This window comes from Dasypus novemcinctus, chromosome 26 (assembly GCF_030445035.2).
Source record: "Dasypus novemcinctus isolate mDasNov1 chromosome 26, mDasNov1.1.hap2, whole genome shotgun sequence".
In the NCBI taxonomy this organism is placed as follows: Eukaryota; Metazoa; Chordata; class Mammalia; order Cingulata; family Dasypodidae; genus Dasypus; species Dasypus novemcinctus.
Genome location: NC_080698.1, coordinates 25101012 through 25119289, shown reverse-complemented (window position 1 = coordinate 25119289; position 18278 = coordinate 25101012). Strand labels below are relative to the sequence as shown.

The 18278-nt window shown below is 37.2% G+C and overlaps 1 protein-coding gene across 1 annotated transcript in view; it reads left to right on the top strand.

Moving 5' to 3' along the window:
* The window catches only part of PSMD6 (proteasome 26S subunit, non-ATPase 6), a 45612-nt gene extending 27951 nt beyond the window's left edge, over positions 1 to 17661 (top strand). The window contains exons 6-8 of the mRNA XM_004482460.5: positions 8291 to 8459; positions 13200 to 13277; positions 13420 to 17661. Of these exons, the coding sequence (XP_004482517.1) occupies positions 8291 to 8459; positions 13200 to 13277; positions 13420 to 13516 (344 nt within the window). The 3' untranslated portion in view covers positions 13517 to 17661. The remainder of the gene's footprint in view (positions 1 to 8290; positions 8460 to 13199; positions 13278 to 13419) is intronic.
* The last annotated feature ends 617 nt before the right edge of the window (positions 17662 to 18278 follow it).

Sequence of the window (18278 nt, the reverse complement as noted above, 5' to 3'; positions counted from 1 at the left end):
GAATTTTGCAAAGGCAAGTACATTACAGTGTGATCACTGTTGCCATATTGGCCTTTAGAAATACTGTGCCATTTATTTTACACTTCTCTCAGTTTACAAAGTTTGAGAGGGACTGTTCTCTCCATACTCTTAGGCAGCCTGAGCAAAGAAAAATAATCCTGATGTTTTTAGATTTATTTTTGTTTATTTCTCTCCCCCCTCATTCCCCCCATTGTCTGCTGTCCACTTGCTGTGTGTTCTGTGTCTGCTTGTATTCTCATTAGGCGGCTCCGGGAACTGATCCTAGGACCTTCCGGAGTGGGAGAGAGGCGATTTCTCTCTTGCACCACCTCATCTCCCTGTTCTGCTACGTCTTCTTATTTCTCTCTTCTGTGTCTCTTGCTGCATCATCCTTTTTTTTTTTTTTAAAGATTTATTATTTATTTATCCCCTCTTTCCCCCCACCCCATTGTCTGCTTTCTTGTGTCTGTTCACTGTGTGTTCTTCTGTGTCTGCTTGCTTTCTTTGTCAGCGGCACCAGGAATCGGTCTTTTTTTGTTGTGTCATCTTGCTGCATCAGCTCTCCATGTGTACAGCGCCACTCCTCGGCAGGCTGTGCTTTTTTTGCGCAGGGAGGCTCTCCATGCGGGGTGCACTCCTTGCCCCTACGTGGGGGACACCTCTGCATGGCACAGCATTCCTTGTGCGCATCAGCACCGTGTATGGGCCAGCTCACCACACAGGTCAGGAGGCCCTGGGATTGAACCCTGGACCTCCTGTATGGTAGGTGGATGCTCTGTAGTTGAGCCAGATCCGCTTCCCTGCTGCATCATCTTGCGGTGCCAGCTCTTCACGTTGGCCTGGCACTCCTGTGTGGGCCAGCAGACCTTGTGGGCTGGCACTCTGCATGGGCTTGCTCACTGCGTGGGCCAGCATGCCCTCACCAGGAGGCCCTGGGCATTGAACCCTGGACCTCCTGTATGGTAGACGGGAGCCCACATCTGTTTCCCTGCATTTTTTTAAATTAAAAAGATTGTTGAAATATATCATTCATGCAAGAACACACATAAACGATAAGTATATAGTAAAAGTTATGAACTTACAAACAAACATGCATAACATCATACAGGGCTCCCATACATCACCTGACTACCAACACCTAGCATTGTTGTGAAACATTTGTTACAAATTATAAAAGAGCATCATCAAAATATTATTACTAACTATAGTCTATATTTTACATTTGGTGTATATTGCCCCGACCCACCCTTTTTTTAAATTCATAAACCATACAATTTATCTAAAGTGTATCATCAATGGCATTTATTACAATCACACAATTGTGCATTAGTCACTTCATTTTATATTAGAACATTTTCATAACACCAAAAGAAAAAAGAAAAAAACCCCAAAAAACAAACAAATGAATGCAACAAAATCCTGTCCCTTAGTAGTAACTTCTCAATCTCTTCATCCTTCCCCTGACAATGCGTTTTTTTTTATTATTAGTGAGAATAAACATCATCATATTTTTAGTGGCCATTGATCTCCCTGTTGCTATATCATGTGTTCCCTTACACATCCTTATCTGTTTCAAGGCTGACTATCCATTTGCTTCTGAGCACAACTTCATTCTCCTGGTTATACGATAACACGGTTTTTTTCTGTACTGCCCTCATTTTTTTTTTCCATTAAAAAAGTATTTACTGAAGTATATCATTCATACATGAACATACATAAACAATAAATGTACCATAAAAGTTGAGAACTTATAAAACAAACAGGCATATCATTGTACAGGACTCCCATACATCACCCCACTACCAACACCTTACATTTGTGAAACATTTGTTATAAACTATGAAAGAACAGTCCATCTTTCACCATAGGATTCACTGTATTTTACAGTCCCATGCCTTGTTCAAACCATTCAAAGTGTACACTAAGTGGCTCTCATTTTCATCACAGAGTTTGCTGTTATGGTTTTAGAACATTTCCCTTACTCCAAAAGGAAAAATCCCATACCTCTTTATACATCTCTATTGTTGTCCCTTAGAATTGATACAGTTTCTTTGCCATTGCTGCACAAGTATTACTGTTAACCATGCCAATAAGTCCCATTAGTTATTTTCCTGTGTATTACCATATTAAATTTTATAAAATCAGAAAATTCTTACATTTATACTAACCACAGTCTTCATCCACCACTGAAATCACTGTTACACAGTCCCTAGATTATCCTTTAGCTTCCTTTCACTTGACATTTAAGTCCATAGACTATCTCTTTCAGTCACAATCATGTTTCTAAATCAGCCTTGTTAGTTATACTGTTATATGCTACACTTGATCTTAGCCAAAAGGCTGAGAAGCAGTATACTATTATAAAATGCAATACCATCAACTCTGTTCATTTCCATACTTTTCCAGTAAAACTTACTAAAAACTCTACATACATTAAACATCAGCCCCCATTCTCAATTCATATTCTGTCTCCCAGAGTTTACCTCTGTGAGTTTACTCATTATATTTAGTTCATATTAGTGATACCATACAATATTTGTCCTTTTGTGTCTGGCTTGTTTCACTCAGCATAATATCATCAAGGTTCATCCATGTTATATATATCCCAATTTCATTTCTTCGTACAGCTAAATAGTATTCCATTGTGTATATACCACATTTTGTTTATCCATTTATTGGTTGATGGACACTTGGGCTGGTTCCAAATTTTAGCAATTGTGAATAATGGAGCTCTGAACATTGATGTGCAAATGGCAGTTTATGTACTTTTAGTTCTTCTGAATATATTCCTAGATAGGGGATTGCTGGATCATACAGCAGTTCTGTATTCAGCTCTTGAGGTACCAGTTGCAGAGGCTGTACTATTCTGCATTCCCACAAACAGTAAAGGAGTGTTGCTATTTCTCCACATCCTTTCCAGCACTTGTAGTTTTCTGTATTTTTAATAATGGCTCTTCTTTAAGTTGTAAAATGGTATCTCATTGTAGTTTTGATCTGCATTTCCCTAGTAGCTAGTGATATTGAGCCATCTTTGGAAAAAAATGTCTATTCAAGTCTTTTGCCCATTTTTTATTTGAATTTCTTGTTTTTTTTTATTGTGTTATATGATCTCTTTATATAACCTGGAAATCAAGCCCTTATCAGATATGTGGTTTCCAAATATTTTTTCTCCTTTGAGTAGGCTGCTTTTTTACATTCTTGACAGTCTTTTTATTATCTTTTTTTTTTTTTTTTTAAAGATATATAGGTCACATTCTTGACAGTCGTTTGAGGAACAAAATGTTTTCATTTTGAAGGGGGGTCCCATTTATCTATTTTTTCTTTTGTTGCTTATGCTTTGGGTGTAAGGTATAGAAACTACTGCCTTCCAGAAGATCTTGAAGATGTTTTTCTACATTTTCTTCTAGAAATTTTATGGTTATGTCTTTTATATTTAGGTCCTCGATCCATTTCTTTAGTTAATTTTTGTATAAGATGTGAGATAGAGAGCATATTTCTTTCTTTTGGATATGGATATCCAGTTCTCCCAGTATCATTTGTTGAATTTACTGTTCTGGCCCAGCTGGGTTGGCTTTACAGCCTTGTCAAAAATCCTTTAACTGTAGATGTGAGTGAGGGTCTGTTTTTGAGTTCTTGATTAGGTTTTCTAGCCTAATTGCTCTAGCTAGAATTTCTAGCACAATATTGAATAACTGGTGACAGTAGGCATCCTTGTCTTGTTCCTGATCTAAGTGGAAAAGCTTTCAGTCTTGCACTATTAAGTACACCGTGGATTGTTCATATGTGCACTTTACCATGTTGAGAAAACTTACTTCTATTCCTATCTGTTGGAGTGTTTTGTTTTATTTTAAATCAAGAAAAGATGCTGTATTTTGTCAAATGCTTTTTCTGTGTCAATCGAGAGGATCATGTGATTTTTCTTCTTCAATTTATTATTGTGGTTCATTACCCTACTAAGACTTTCTTGTGTTGAAAAACCCTTGCATACATGGGATAAAACCCACTTGATCATGGTGTTTAATTCTTTTAAAGTTCTTTTGGATTTGGTTTGCAAGTATTTTGTTGAGGATGTTTGCCTCTATATTCATTAGAGAAATGGGTAAATTTTTTTTCATGGTATCTATATGGCTTTGGTATTAGGGTAATGTTGGCTTTGTAGAATGAATTTGGTAACGTTCTTTTCTGTTTCAGTATTTTGGAAGAGCTTGAGCAAGATTGTTATTAGATCATCTTTGCATGATTGGTAGATTTCACCCATGACGCCGTGTAGTCCCTGGCTTTTCATTTTTGGGAGGTTTTTGATGACTCTTTCAGTCTCTTTACTTGTGATTGGTTTGTTGAGGTCTTCTCTTCTAGGGTCAGTGTAGGTCGTTCTTATGTTTCTAGGAATTTGTTCATTTCATCTGTGTTGTCTAGTTTGTTGGCGTACAGGAATTCATGATATCCTCTTATGATCTCTCTTCTTTGTGTGGGATCATTGGTGATGTCCCCCCTCACATTTCTTATTTTATTTATTTGCATAGTTCTCTTTTCTTTGTTGATTTTTTGACCTTCTCAAAGAACTCTAGTTCTTCCAGGTGTGCAGTTAAATCCTTTCTCAGACTGCCTTTGCTGTGTTCCTTAAGTTTTGATATTTTGCATTCTCTTTTTCATTCATCTCAAGATGTTTACTGATTTCTCTTGCAATTTCTTCTTTGACCCTCTGATTATTTAAGAGTGTTACTTAATCTCCATATATCTGTGAATTTTCTCTTTTTCTTACTGTTATTGATTTCCAGCTTCATACCATTATGATCACAGAAAAGTGCTTTGTAAAATTTCAGTCTTTTAAAATTTACTGAGAATTAAAAGAATAAAAAAATAAAAAAATTTTAAAAAGAGAGAAAAAGAAGAAAAAGAAAAAAATTTACTGAGACTGCCTTGAGACCCAACATATGGTCTCCTGGAGAAGGATCCATGACCACTTGAGAAGAAGGTATATCCTGCTGTTTTGGGGTATGATCTTCTATGTCCATTAGATCTAGTTCATTTATTATACTATTCAAACTCTTTGTTTTTTTTAATTTATCCCCTGCCCATGTTATATCCAATGCTGAGAGTAGTGTTGAATGTGTCCAACTATTATTGTAGAGAAGTCTGTTTCTCCCTTCAGTTTTGCCAGTGTGTGCCTCTTGTCTCTTTGGGCACCCAGGTTAAGTGTATAAATAGTTTAGTTATTTCTTCTTGGTGAATTGTCCCTTTTATTAACACATAATGGCCTTCATCTCTTATAACAGTTTTGCATTTAAAATCTATTTTGCCTGATTTAGTATTGCTACTCCACACCTTTTTTTGGATACTATTTGTGTAGAATATCTTTTTCTAACCTTTCACTTTCAACCTTATTGTGTCCTTGTGTTTAAAGGTCAGTCTCTTGTAGACAATCTCTAGAAGTCTCATACTGTTTTATCCATTCTAGCAGTCTGTATCTTTTGATTGGGGAGTTTAAACCATTAACATTCAGTGTTATTACTAAAAAGGCATTACTTTGTCCATTTTATTCTCTGGCTTTCCTTTGTCATATCTTTTTTAAAGATTTATTTATTTATTTAATCCCCCCCCCCCCCACTGGTTGTCTGTGTTCTGTGTCTGTTTGCTGCGTCTTGTTTCTTTTTCCGCTTCTGTTGTCAGCAGCACGGAAAGTGTGGGCGGCGCTATTCCTGGGCAGGCTGCACTTTCTTTTGCGCTGGGCGGCTCTCCTTACGGGGTGCACTCCTTGCGCGTGGGACTCCCCTGCGCTGGGGACACCCCTGCGTGGCATGGCACTCCTTGCGCGTATCAGCACTGTGCATGGGCCAGCTCCACACGGGTCAAGGAGGCCTGGGGTTTGAACTGTGGACCTCCCTTGTGGTAGATGGACACCCTAACCACTGGGCCAAGTCCGTTTCCCCCTTTGTCATATCTTAACTATTGTCTGTCTTTTTACCCTTTAAATTACCCTAATAATCTTCATTTCTATTCTCTTTTCCAGATCTCTCACCCTTGTCTTCTTTCAGGCTGCAGCACTCCCTTTAGTATCTCTTGTAAACCCAGACTTTTGATTAACGTACTCTTAGTTTCTGTTTGTCTTGAAGAGTTTGAACTCCCCCTCATTTTTGAAGGATGGTTTTGCTGGATATAAAATTCTTGACTGGCAGTTTTTCTTTTTCAGTACCTTAGATACATCATACCTCTTTCTTCTTGCCTCTATGGTTTCTGATGAGAGATTGGCACTTGTTCTTATTGCAGTCCCCCTGTATGTGATGCATTGTTTTTCTCTTGCTGCTTTCAGAATCTTTTTTATCTCTGTTAATTGTCATTCTGAAAAGCAGGTGTCTCAGAGTAGGTCTGTTCACATGACTCTGTTTGGGATGTGTTGTCCTTCTTGGATATTGATACATATGTCTTTCATAAGGGTTGGGAAATTTTCTGTCATTATTTCCTCACATATTCTTTCTGTTCCTTTTCCATTCTCTTCTTCTGGAACACCTATAATGTATACGTTTCTGTGTTTCATGTCATTCAATTCCCTGAGACCCTGTTTTTTTTTCCATTTTTTAATCTTTTCTCCTGTCTTTTCAAGTTCAGATTTCACTTGTTTTCAAATCTGCTGTTAATTAATGTTTTTAATTTTATTTATTCTTTCATTCCCATAAGCTCTTTTAACCTTGCATGCCTTCAAATTGTGAGCCAATGGTTTTAACTAGGCTGTTTACCTTGAGCTTCAGGGATAGGTGTTAGTAACTCAATGGTTGTCGTTTTGGGCTCTTCATCTTTCTGTCTCTCGCCCTCCTGGATGATGCACAGGACTCTCCTCATCTGCAGATCCCCAAAGCAACTCTGTTGGACAGCTTTTTGCCCTTCCTCCATTATTTCTGTAAAGAGTTGAGCCCTGCCTACTTACTCTGACACCATCTTCTGGAAGTCCCTTGCCTTTTTTGTTAGAGCTCTCAGTGACTGCGGGCTGGGTCATTGTCTTCTCTAGACGGTAATGATTCCCGAATTTCTATCTCCAGGCTCAGCCTTTTCATTGATCCATACCTAACTGCCCCCTTGATTTCTATACTTGGATGTTTAATAGGTGAATCTGCATGAACACTGAGCATAATTTTTGAATCTCAGTCTTCTGCCTTCTCCAGAAAAACTCCAAAAATAAAAAACAGAACAGAAATTTTGCTCCTTCTCTAGAGATTTCCATCTTGTTCAAGCCAAAAGTCCAAGTGACTCTCTCACTCACCTTCCCTCTCCCTGTAGCTGTCTTCTCCCTCCCTGCCCCCCTTTCTGTCCCTGGGCTGTAGCTGGGCTTTTGTTGCCTCAGGGCCTTTGCATCATTTGCATTGCTCCTGCTTTCTGTTTGGCTGGCTACTTAGGGAGAACTTCGTTGTCCACCCCAGTCTAGTGAAGGGTATCCTAATCTCCAATATCACTATTTTATTTTCTTTACAGAACTTGTCATCATTCTCTGCAGTTATCTTATTGACATTTGTTCATCTTTCTATGCCCTTTGAAAATATACTTTCTTTGGCATCAAGGATCTTGTGCTTTTCTTTACTTCCATATCCTCACTATCTAGAGCAGTGCTGTATGGTAGTTATTCAGTGAGATAATTTGTACTTGTGTGAAGTGCTTATTAATATCCTATGTACATTTTATTATACTAGTCTGTTTTTCTAATTATAAGAGCTGTTTGTAGTTAAGGTTATTAACTCTTATTTTACAAGTATGCCCTCTAATCATTTGTCTTTAAACTGTTTATAGTGTGCTGTGTTATATAGAATATCTAAACTTCTTGCTATAGAATCTTATCAGTTTTTCTCTTTATTGCTTTTTAGGTTTTGTTACTTTTTGAAAATGTCTGATGTTTTTGTTTGTGTCTTTTTCATTTATCACTGTACCTACTCAAGTTAAACTGCTATTTGTTTCTGTGTTAGAATTGTTTATAAAGTACAAAATGAATTTCACTTAAGGGCATAAGAAGTTCTCCATGATTAAAACATTACCACACAAACTTTGTCACCTGTAAAGAAATTCCTTAAGAAGCTGGGCTCCTTTCAGTGGGTGAAAATAACACAGCTGAATGCTGCCTGGGCGAGCCGTTAGCATGGCTGGTCTTTTACCATTGCTGCTCCTTCCATCACTGATGGGATGATGTGGGAGGGCAGTGAGAAGTTCTTGTTTCAAAGTATCCATTGGACTCAATGAGATTTGCTTTAGTTTTAATCTCTTTATCTGCAAGAGAGACTCTTACAATTTGTCATCTTATTCATTGCAGCTATTGTGGAACAAGAAATGAAAAAGGACTGGCTTTTTGCTCCTCATTATCGATACTATGTAAGAGAAATGAGAATTCATGCATACAGCCAGCTGCTGGAATCATATAGGTCATTAACTCTTGGTTATATGGCAGAAGCTTTTGGTGTTGGTGTGGAATTCATTGATCAGTAAGTTTAAATATTTAACACTATGTTAATTCAAATTATATATTTAAGTTGCCTCTTAAGGAATGTTTGAACATGCACATTTTCTTGTTTGCATTGTTTCCCTCTATTTTAAGAGGAAAAAACTCGTAAGAATCTTTCTCAATTTTATAAAATTGTCCTATTATCTATTATCTCTGCCTTCCACATGATCCATCCTCTAAGTTCACAGATGGAGTAACTGTTGTAGAGAGGTTAAGTGATTTGCTATAGGTCATTAGACTGGTTAATGGTCTCCTGTTACTTCTTTGTGGATCATATTGCTGGTACAGTAATGACTCTTAGGTTCATGTCTTATGTTTTGCTTTAGATTATACTTCCTCTGTTAATTCCTTCTAATTTCTCAGTTGCTTCTGGTCAAATTGGCTGTCAACTGTGGGACTTTTAGCCCTTGAATCAATGACTCAACAAATAGTTACTGATCCATTATAGTTTGTTTGACATTATTTTAAGACCTTGTGTTCATGGACTTTGATTCTGGTTTAAGGGAGAGATGTGGAAAGTAAGGAAGTAAGTATTTAATTTTAGATAGAAGTAAGTCTATGGAGATGAAATGTTTTTTAGTGCCACCGAACACTACCTTAGCTCTGGTATGTTTTAAAAGGTGAGGTTTGCTTTAAGATCTGAAATTTAGAGGAGTCAACCATATCGAGGTCTGTGAAGGAAGAAAAGGGAGTAGCAAATGCAAAGGAGGGCTCTGAAGTAGGAAAAGTATAGATGTTGTAGGAACAGAAAGATGCCCAGGGAGAGGCTGAAGCATAGTGAGTGAGGAAATCGTGAGTGTTGAGGTTGGTGCATTAGGCAGGAGCATATTTGGGTAGGGCCTTTGAAGGCCATGGTTTGTAGCTTAAGGTTTTAATCTAAGTGTGGTGGGATCCCATGGAAGACTTGTAAGCATGGGAGTGACCTGGCCTCATGCTGTGTCTTATGAGGGAGACCCGTTAGGCTGTTCATTAGCTCATGGAGGTGATGCTAGCACTAGGACAGTGAGAGTGGAGTTGGAGATAAGTAGACATTCAGAGTATGTGATGTCTATGTGGTATCTGGATCCCAAACTTAGGTCTTTTAATTATTGATGATGAAGTTTTCAGTTGTCCATGGTGAAAAGAGGATAGTGATGGCTATCTGGTAATTTTAAGTAAAGCTGCATTTCATTGAAATAAGACCATTCTTTCTTTTTAGTGGTTTTGTTTTTTTCCAACATTTTATTATGAAAAAATGGAAATACACAGGAAAATCTAAGGAATTAATACATTGAGTTCCCGTTTTTCATTCTATAATTAAGTTTTGTTTTATTTACTGTCACATACCTCCTTCTTCAGCACACTGCAAAGTAAGTTTCAGACCTCAGTACATTTCATTTCTAAACACTTCAGTATGCAAATCAATATTCAATATTTGTGTATGAGTGTGTGAGGTAAACTTTAATTTGGTGAAATGCCCCTGTTGTGTTCCTTTGAAAGAAAAAAGGTAGTGATAGTAATTTGGATGAATGTGCTTGCATGAGTCAGTGGAGAGTGTGATTTATTGTGGTGAGCAGAGCATGAGAAACAGGGGTTGGCCTGGCTTCTTGTTCCAGTTCTGCCACTAAATAGCTGTTTGACTTCAGTCAGGTTCTATCCTTGTCTTAACAATGATGAGGAAATGATAAAGCCTTTAATACTTGGGGGCAGTGTGAGGCTTCAGTGAAATTGTGGATGGGAAGATCCACTGAAGCAAAAAGTGCCATTTATATATTAGTATTCTGAACTCAAGGCAGGTGATTTAGGAAGTTTGAATAATTCTACATTATTCCTCCCTTTCCACTTTCTTAGACTAAGTAAAATATTACTGGTGAAAGGAAAGGGATGGTTATTCAAGTAAACATTACTGCTGTTGGCATGCTCAAGATAGAAACTATACCCATGGGCTGTGTTCCACAGTTTTATTTGTAGGTTTTTTGTTTAAAACATGGAAAGTATTCTTCTCATAAGAACCAAATCCAATTCTTAGGTTCTGTAAATTCAGTAAACACTCAGTGACAGAACAGTAGTTTGGATCCAAAGTAGGGAATGGGACTAGCTTGCTAATATAGGGAGTTAGGAGTGAGAACTTTGTTGTTTTAATCAGTAAAAGGAGCTATGCACAGATTACCCCTTGGCACACATAGTACAGAATGAGCATCAGTACAAGTCAGAGTATTTGATTTTAAGTGCCCTAGAAAATGACACATCCACAAATGGCTTCTTGTGGGCATTTAAACTAACTATGTCATTGCATTGCATGTCATTGCAGGAAAGGGCTTTCAGGTGGAGGAAATATACAATTAAATGTAGGAATGTCTTTGTTTGAGAAACCAGTAGTCTGGGTGAACTTGATGATGGAGTTTGTGGATGTTCAGAAGTCCACTGAGCTAGGCCGGAAAGGTACCAGGTTGGCTCGAAAGCAGAATGTCTTAAATGCCAGACTGAGGAGTTTGAAATTTGTTTGCAGTTTCTTCTAATAGTCTAGGCAAGGGTAATAAAAACCTGAGCTAGTCTGGTGCTAGTGGGAATGGAAAGAAGCAGTTGTCATCTTGGGTGTCAATAACTAAGCTCTAGAATTGAACAGTAGGTCCCTGTGTCAGCAGGGGGCATTCTTGAGCCAAAGACTGCTTATAAGTCAAACCCGCACATTTTTTCTTGTCGCCTGTCATCTTGTTCCTAGATCAGAACACCAGATTGGTCTTTTGAGGTGCTTTTCTGTAAATTTGGGTAGGATGGATAGGGCTGGGGATGGTTAAGTATGGTTGTATTATTTTCTTGCAGCAGAAGTCTGGAGGCTCAACTATTAAGATTGTACTTAGAAGACACTCGGTTTGTTGAAAGAAGGTAGCAACTTAATTCAGAATATACAAATAAAGCATACCATTTAAACATCTTAAAGTTCTTGCTTGTTTAGGGTAACCTCTGGCTTAAAAACTTTCAATAGTGCTTATGACCAGATTTTCCAGAAGTATAAACGTCCTTATTAACAATATTCAGTGCTTGCTCCCTTCTTAATACCAAGATTTATTAACAACATAGATTTTTTTTTTTGGATAGCAACTACTACAGAAGGCATAATGAATCTTCCACCCATGACTGCCTACTGGCAAGTACTTAGTGAGGTTTGTTCCTTTTAGAGCACACACTACATATGTTGTCATCTAAAGGTGTTTCAGTATATAGAATTGTATGAGACGGAGTTTGCCTCTGACCCCTCAATAGTGCTAATTATTAGACTTCGTTCTTTTTCAATATGGTGGTATTTCATTGTACTTGTAATATGATTTTAGTGGTGAACTTTATCTTCTTTGCCCATCTTTTTACTGAGCCATTTGCCTAATTTGTAGATCTTTACCCAAATGAGTTTATCAGTTTTTTATCTGCTTTTTGTGATTTTGTGACATACTTTGAAAGGATGCCTCAACACTGTTTATTGAATAAGCCCATCTTTTCACATTGATTTGAAATGTCACTTTTGGTAGAGTCCCTCTCCTGGTGATGCCTGTGTACTAGGATATTTTAGTATCTGGGAGAATAAGTTTTACATAATTTTTATTTAGAATCTGATTTTTCTTGATTAAGGACTCCTTATAATCTCTAAATTTAACATAAATCTAATACAGTTAGTAGTGTGTTCTTGTATATGTATAAGCATTTTATGTTTTTTCCATGTCAGACGATGGTAGACTGTCAATGGATAGTTTTTTTTTTTTTTTAAAGATTTATTTATTTATTTAATCCCCCCCCCCCTCCCCTGGTTGTCTGTTCTTGGTGTCTATTTGCTGCGTCTTGTTTCTTTGTCCGCTTCTGTTGTCGTCAGCGGCACGGGAAGTGTGGGCGGCGCCATTCCTGGGCAGGCTGCTCTTTCTTTTCACGCTGGGTGGCTTTCCTCACGGGCGCACTCCTTGCGCGTGGGGCTCCCCCACGCGGGGGACACCCCTGTGTAGCACGGCACTCCTTGCGCGCATCAGCACTGCGCATGGCCAGCTCCACACGGGTCAAGGAGGCCCGGGGTTTGAACCGCGGACCTCCCATATGGTAGACGGACGCCCTAACCACTGGGCCAAAGTCCGTTTCCCTGGATAGTTTTTTTGAGATGTGTAATTGAGTTGTTTATCTTAATTTTGGATCATGAGTGATTACAGATATTCACATTTACCTTTTTCACATTGAAGATAAAGTTTTTTCTTTTTTGTTCAATTACTATAGCCAACAGATTAACACATCATTTTTGCATTCCTAATTCCAGTTTACTAGTGTGTTATTCTGGCTTCTTAAAAATTACTTGTAAACTTCTTCTACATGCTTAGAAGCATTTTGAAGATCTAAGAGTTACCTGCTCCTTAAAGGATTTGAGTTGAAGGAAACTGGGCAGTTGAAATTTTGCTATTTTCCTTGTGTCATTTTTCTAACTCAAAGTTTTTCTCTGAGTTCTAAAGACTTGATAGGTGTCAAATAATGAAAGCATTCATATCAAGTCTTTTCTAAGGTTCATATTTATCCTGGTAGATGACTTACTCTGGAGATAATCCTGTAATACCCCAGGGATGATCTTAATTATTACATATTCAGCACCTGAGGCTTAAAGGGAAACTAAATGTTACTGCGAAAGACAACTGAATAATGTATTTAGTGCAATTTGTGTTTTTCTAAGAATTTTCTATAGGGCTAATACTCTTCTTTTTTTCGCTTCAATCAGGGAACTCTCCAGATTTATTGCTGCTGGGAGGCTACACTGCAAAATAGATAAAGTGAATGAAATAGTAGAAACCAACAGGTATTCCAATCTTGTGTATCATTTGTCATACTGCTCAGAATAAGGGACATTCCTAAGTGCCTTCTTTTAAAAGTAGGTGAGCTATTGTCATGGAGTAATGTGACTGGTAAATAATTCATTTTTTTCTTGAATTTATTTATAGACCTGATAGCAAGAACTGGCAGTACCAAGAAACTATCAAGAAAGGAGATCTGCTACTAAACAGAGTCCAAAAACTTTCCAGAGTAATTAATATGTAAAAACCATGTAAAGAAAGGATTTCCTTTAAAGATAATTACTTGGAATTTTTATAGTTTACTTCATTATGTGCCCAGTTCAACTGTATAAAATAAATACTGCATTGTTGTTTCTTTCAAAAAATACTTTTTTCTTAAACATACATACCTTTAAGGCTGGGTCCAGTAATGCCACTTAAATTATTCATTAATGAAAAATATTTTCTTTCATTTGAAACTTTCTGGTTTATATTATAATGATTAAAATCTTTAGTGCCTGGGTTCAAATCCTGACCGTGCCACATTTGTAAAGTAGGGATAATAAAAGAAACCCAGTGTCTCTTGCCTTTAAGTACACATTATATATAGCAGCCCATACATAAACACAGTGTCTCCTGCTTAGTGCACAGAAGACAGAAAATAAGTGAAATATATAATAAATTTAGAAGGCTGGCATCATCTGGATTCAGATTCTAGAACATGTAAAATATTGGCAGACTGAATCTTTTTTTTTCCTAACAAAGGGAACCATAGTAATAGTGATATGGAAATCAAAGTTGTGGTTCCATGTAGAAGAGTAGGATGAAGTGCTATAGGGTGTGAAGGTAGTCTGGAGGTGGTTCTATAGGGTGGTCATGAAAGGCCTTTCTGATAAGGTGGCATTTAAATCAAAAAGGAGGGAGGACACCATGCACTATCTAGGGAGAAGAAAGCTGCTTCAAGCAGAGGGAGTCAGATCTGCTTCAAGGTTAAAGTGGGGATGGAGGGAGAGGGGTGTGTTACATGGGATTCAAAGACGATCCTTTTGGCATTAACTTGAAAAAAGATTTGGTAAGTTGAGTTAAAAAGAGATGGGGAAATATGAACAGTTTTTTTTTGTTTTGTTTTTGAGAGTGCATGTTTATATGCTGCGAGAAGGACCCACCAACAGGGAGAAAACACATGATTTCAAGCAACTGAAAATAAACCAAAAAACCCTTAAGTAAACTAGGACTAATTAGTCTGGGAAATCAGGCCTTATAGCAGATGAGGTACTTGGTGGCAAAGTATTAGATGCATTACCTTTAAAGTTACCTTCAAAGTTAAGACAGTGGCTGTTGTCAAGATTATCCTGGAACAATGGGGCTGTTGATTATTTGCCAAGGAAAGCAGTGTGATCAGAACCACCAGGTTTTAGAGTTTCCTGTAGGTGCTGTACATTGGTTTGGAGGCTGTTAAAATGCTGGATATGCCTAAAGCATTTAAGAATGCTTAACCTTTAAACATTGTTTCTTGAAGCAATTGAACAAAAACCAGTTAAAACTCATGACCTGAAACAGTTTATACAGTCTCTGTTAAGTCCAACAGGTAATCATTGAGAATTTAAACTGGGTTGTGTCTATTTAAAAATTAGAATTCTGTTTTTAGCAAATTGACTAATTTTGCAGTTCATGCTAAGAGAAAGGATTAAAACAGGTCACTTTCTTGAAATAACCTCTTCTTCCTCAGGTCTCAGTATAAAGCCACTTGGACTGCTGTGATCACAGAGCAACTCAACTATGGCTTTTCAATCAAGACTTACACTTACTGCTGGCCTAGAGAAGGGAAAGTCTCAATTCCCCCCTTCCTTGCCTAAAAAAAAAATTTTTTTTTAAACCATTTTAACCCACTGCCTAAAATTAGTGTGAGAATAACAGAGATGCTAACAGAAATTGGAACCGCAGTGCTTTTCCATGCACTATTCGGGGCATGGTGGGGAAACAAAACTTTAAGGCTGTGGTAGAGTCTGATAGAGTAACTTTTAGTGTGATTAAGTAACCAACAACACAATTTTGAAGTGGTGGAGTCAAGTGTTTCCCTTTTTCTGAACCGTAATATGCTCACTGCAGAAGAAATTTAAGCAGGTAAAAATGGATTGTCTTGAAATTCTACTCTGTATAGGTAACAACTGGTAACATGGTTGACAAATATTCCTCCATATTTAATTCTATACATACATAAGTTTTAATACAAAATCGGAGCTGCCTTTGTTATGTGCCATTTAATAGTTAATTCTAGGTAATGATAAATCCCAGTGGTATAATGTTAAGGCCCAGACTATCAGTTTGGAGGTGAAAATAAAATGAGAATCCAACAGATTTATTTTTTTATTTTTTTCAGTTATAGAATCTTTATTAATGAGGGATACACAAAAAAAACATATCAATTTTCATGTATTTGAAAATTTTAAGACTTGGGTTTGAATTTTGGCTAATCTTGGCAGAAACAGCATTAGACCTTGAATTCTGGTCCTCGCTCCTCACACTAGTCATCTGACTTTGGGAGAAATTACTTCATCTCTCTGCACCTAGTCCCTCATCTGTAAAACTGGGTAATTAGGCCTATTATAAGGTTCATTTATATTTTGAAAACACTACAGAATGGTGCAACTCAGCCTGCAGCACACTTGCAGTCTATGCCTCAGATTGTATGCTTTTGTTTATTAATAAACCCTTTACTCCCCTTGTCTAAACAACAAAAACAGCAAAACACTACAGAATGTAAAGCAGTATGCTCAAACATGTATTTCTAAATACATTAATAAGAGTGTTAGTAGAAAGCTATTTCATGTTACTAAGGCAGATAACTTGGGTCATCTATGCCAAGTTTTATAGGATAGACTGAAAATTCTACTTAGCTTTTTTTGGCATTTGATCTCATTAAATTGATCTTTTTAATAAACTCATGTTTATTATGAAGGTAGACTACAAAGAACACTGATTTCACACTTGGGTTTTCTGCATGGGGTCCAATTAATTTGGAGTATTTAAAACCTGATAAAAAGGCTCATAAAGGAAGCTTTAGATCCATTACCTTCTTTCTAGTTAGGGATACGAAAGACTCATAAAACCAAAGAAAGTCAAGAAGACAAGGGAGGATTCCTGATGTGACAGACTGGCCACCACAGACTGCAACTGGCCCTCCAGATATATTTTCAAGGAAAACTAAATTTATGGTCGTTAAAAGTTTAGACACCATTTAAGAATTATATCTCTAGCTTCACTGGAAAAACTAACAAAGTAACTCTGGGATCACATTCTTGGTCAAGCTGAGTGACAATCTTGTGTCAGTGTGCTCCAGTCCACTCAGCCTACCTCATTAATTTATACTACCTCCCTGGCTGCTGATGGCATTTGAGTTTGTTACCCAGTGTATTAGTCAGCCAAAGGGGTGCTGATGCAAAATACCAGAAATTGGTTGGTTTTTATAAAGGGTATTTGGGTAGGAGCTTACAGATAACCAGGCCATAAGCATAAGTTACTTCCCTTGCCAAAGTTTCTTTTCATGTTTGGAGCAAGATGGCTGCCCACCTCTGCCAGGGTTCAGGCTTCCTGAGTTCCTCTGGGCTCAGCTCCTCTGCTTTCTTCACAAGGTCAGCTGTAGACTATCAGGCTAATGGCTGTCTCTCTCCCTGGGGCTCCAGCTTCAGCATCAAACTCCAACATCAAAACTCCATTAAAAACCCTAACATTAAGAACCCCTCCAACTCTGTCTTTTGCCATTCCTTTTATCTGTGAGTCCCCACCCTGCCCTACTCACACTTACTCGATTACTTAATCAGATAAACCTCTAAATCCAATATAACTTCATGCCCAGAGGAAAAGATGAGTTTACAAACATAATCCAATATTTCTTTTTGGAATTTATCAATAATACTAACTGCTACACCCAGTATAGCATTTGTGGGGTTGATGGCCTGCACTAATCAGCTAGGAACATCTATTCAAAAAGAATTCTTAACCTTCATCTGACCTCTGGCCACTCATTTATGTAGCTTGTTTTTCAAAAGTAGTGACTTAAAATTTACTAGTTTTAATCAAGAGTACTTCATAATAGGATAAGATTATCATCGAACGAGTAGTTTTATTTGCTGAATGACATTAGTAGAACTAAAATACTTAAATGTATTTAGTTTTTAATATTGGTGAATGTTTTCTTTCCAAGTTGGAAACTTAATCTTACCACTTTTTATCAACCTTGCGCACTCACACGTAATACACTATCCTGGGATAAAATGGAAAATCACCCGTATGAACTACCTTCTTTGATTATTTTTTAAAGCAATAATGCCGATTTCTCTTACTAAATGTGATTATATGTAAATTTTATCTATCCAGTAAAATGAATAAATATTTGACATCTTTGTCAAATTATGGTAAGTAGTCTGTTAACTACATTAGAAATAATAGCTCAAGATGAATTTTTTGCTTACTAACCAGCCATGGCTTTTATACATAGAAATACTGTTTAAAAACCATTTTGTTTTTAAGCATCAAACTTTTACGTGATCCAAAGCCTAAAAGGATGCCTACGATTTGGTGGCTGAAAACATGTACTGTAATACACTTTAGATTTTATAACAACACATTTAGTCCAGACATTTATATTTATTGATCAGTAGGGTTCTGATGATTAGCAAATCAGTCGTATAGCCTCATGTTCTCAGTTATTCATTGGTGCTTTTAACTTATTATTTTTAAGATGAACAGCTGATAACTTGAAATACTACCTGTCCCCACATGGGGAAAGTAAAGGGGGCTGTGATAATCCCTTCCCTTTCCAATGCTATAGAAACTTTTTTTTTTTTTAACTTAAGTAACAAACCTCATATCTCCACAATAGTAATAGGGGAATGTTGTTAAATCCCTATCTGGAAAACAAGAAAAGCTCTAACAATCATTGGTTTTTGTCTCAAAGCTATAGAGCCACAAATATGCATTATTCTTATGTTCCTGAAGACCTACAAAGGGTATCAGGAGTTTGTAGA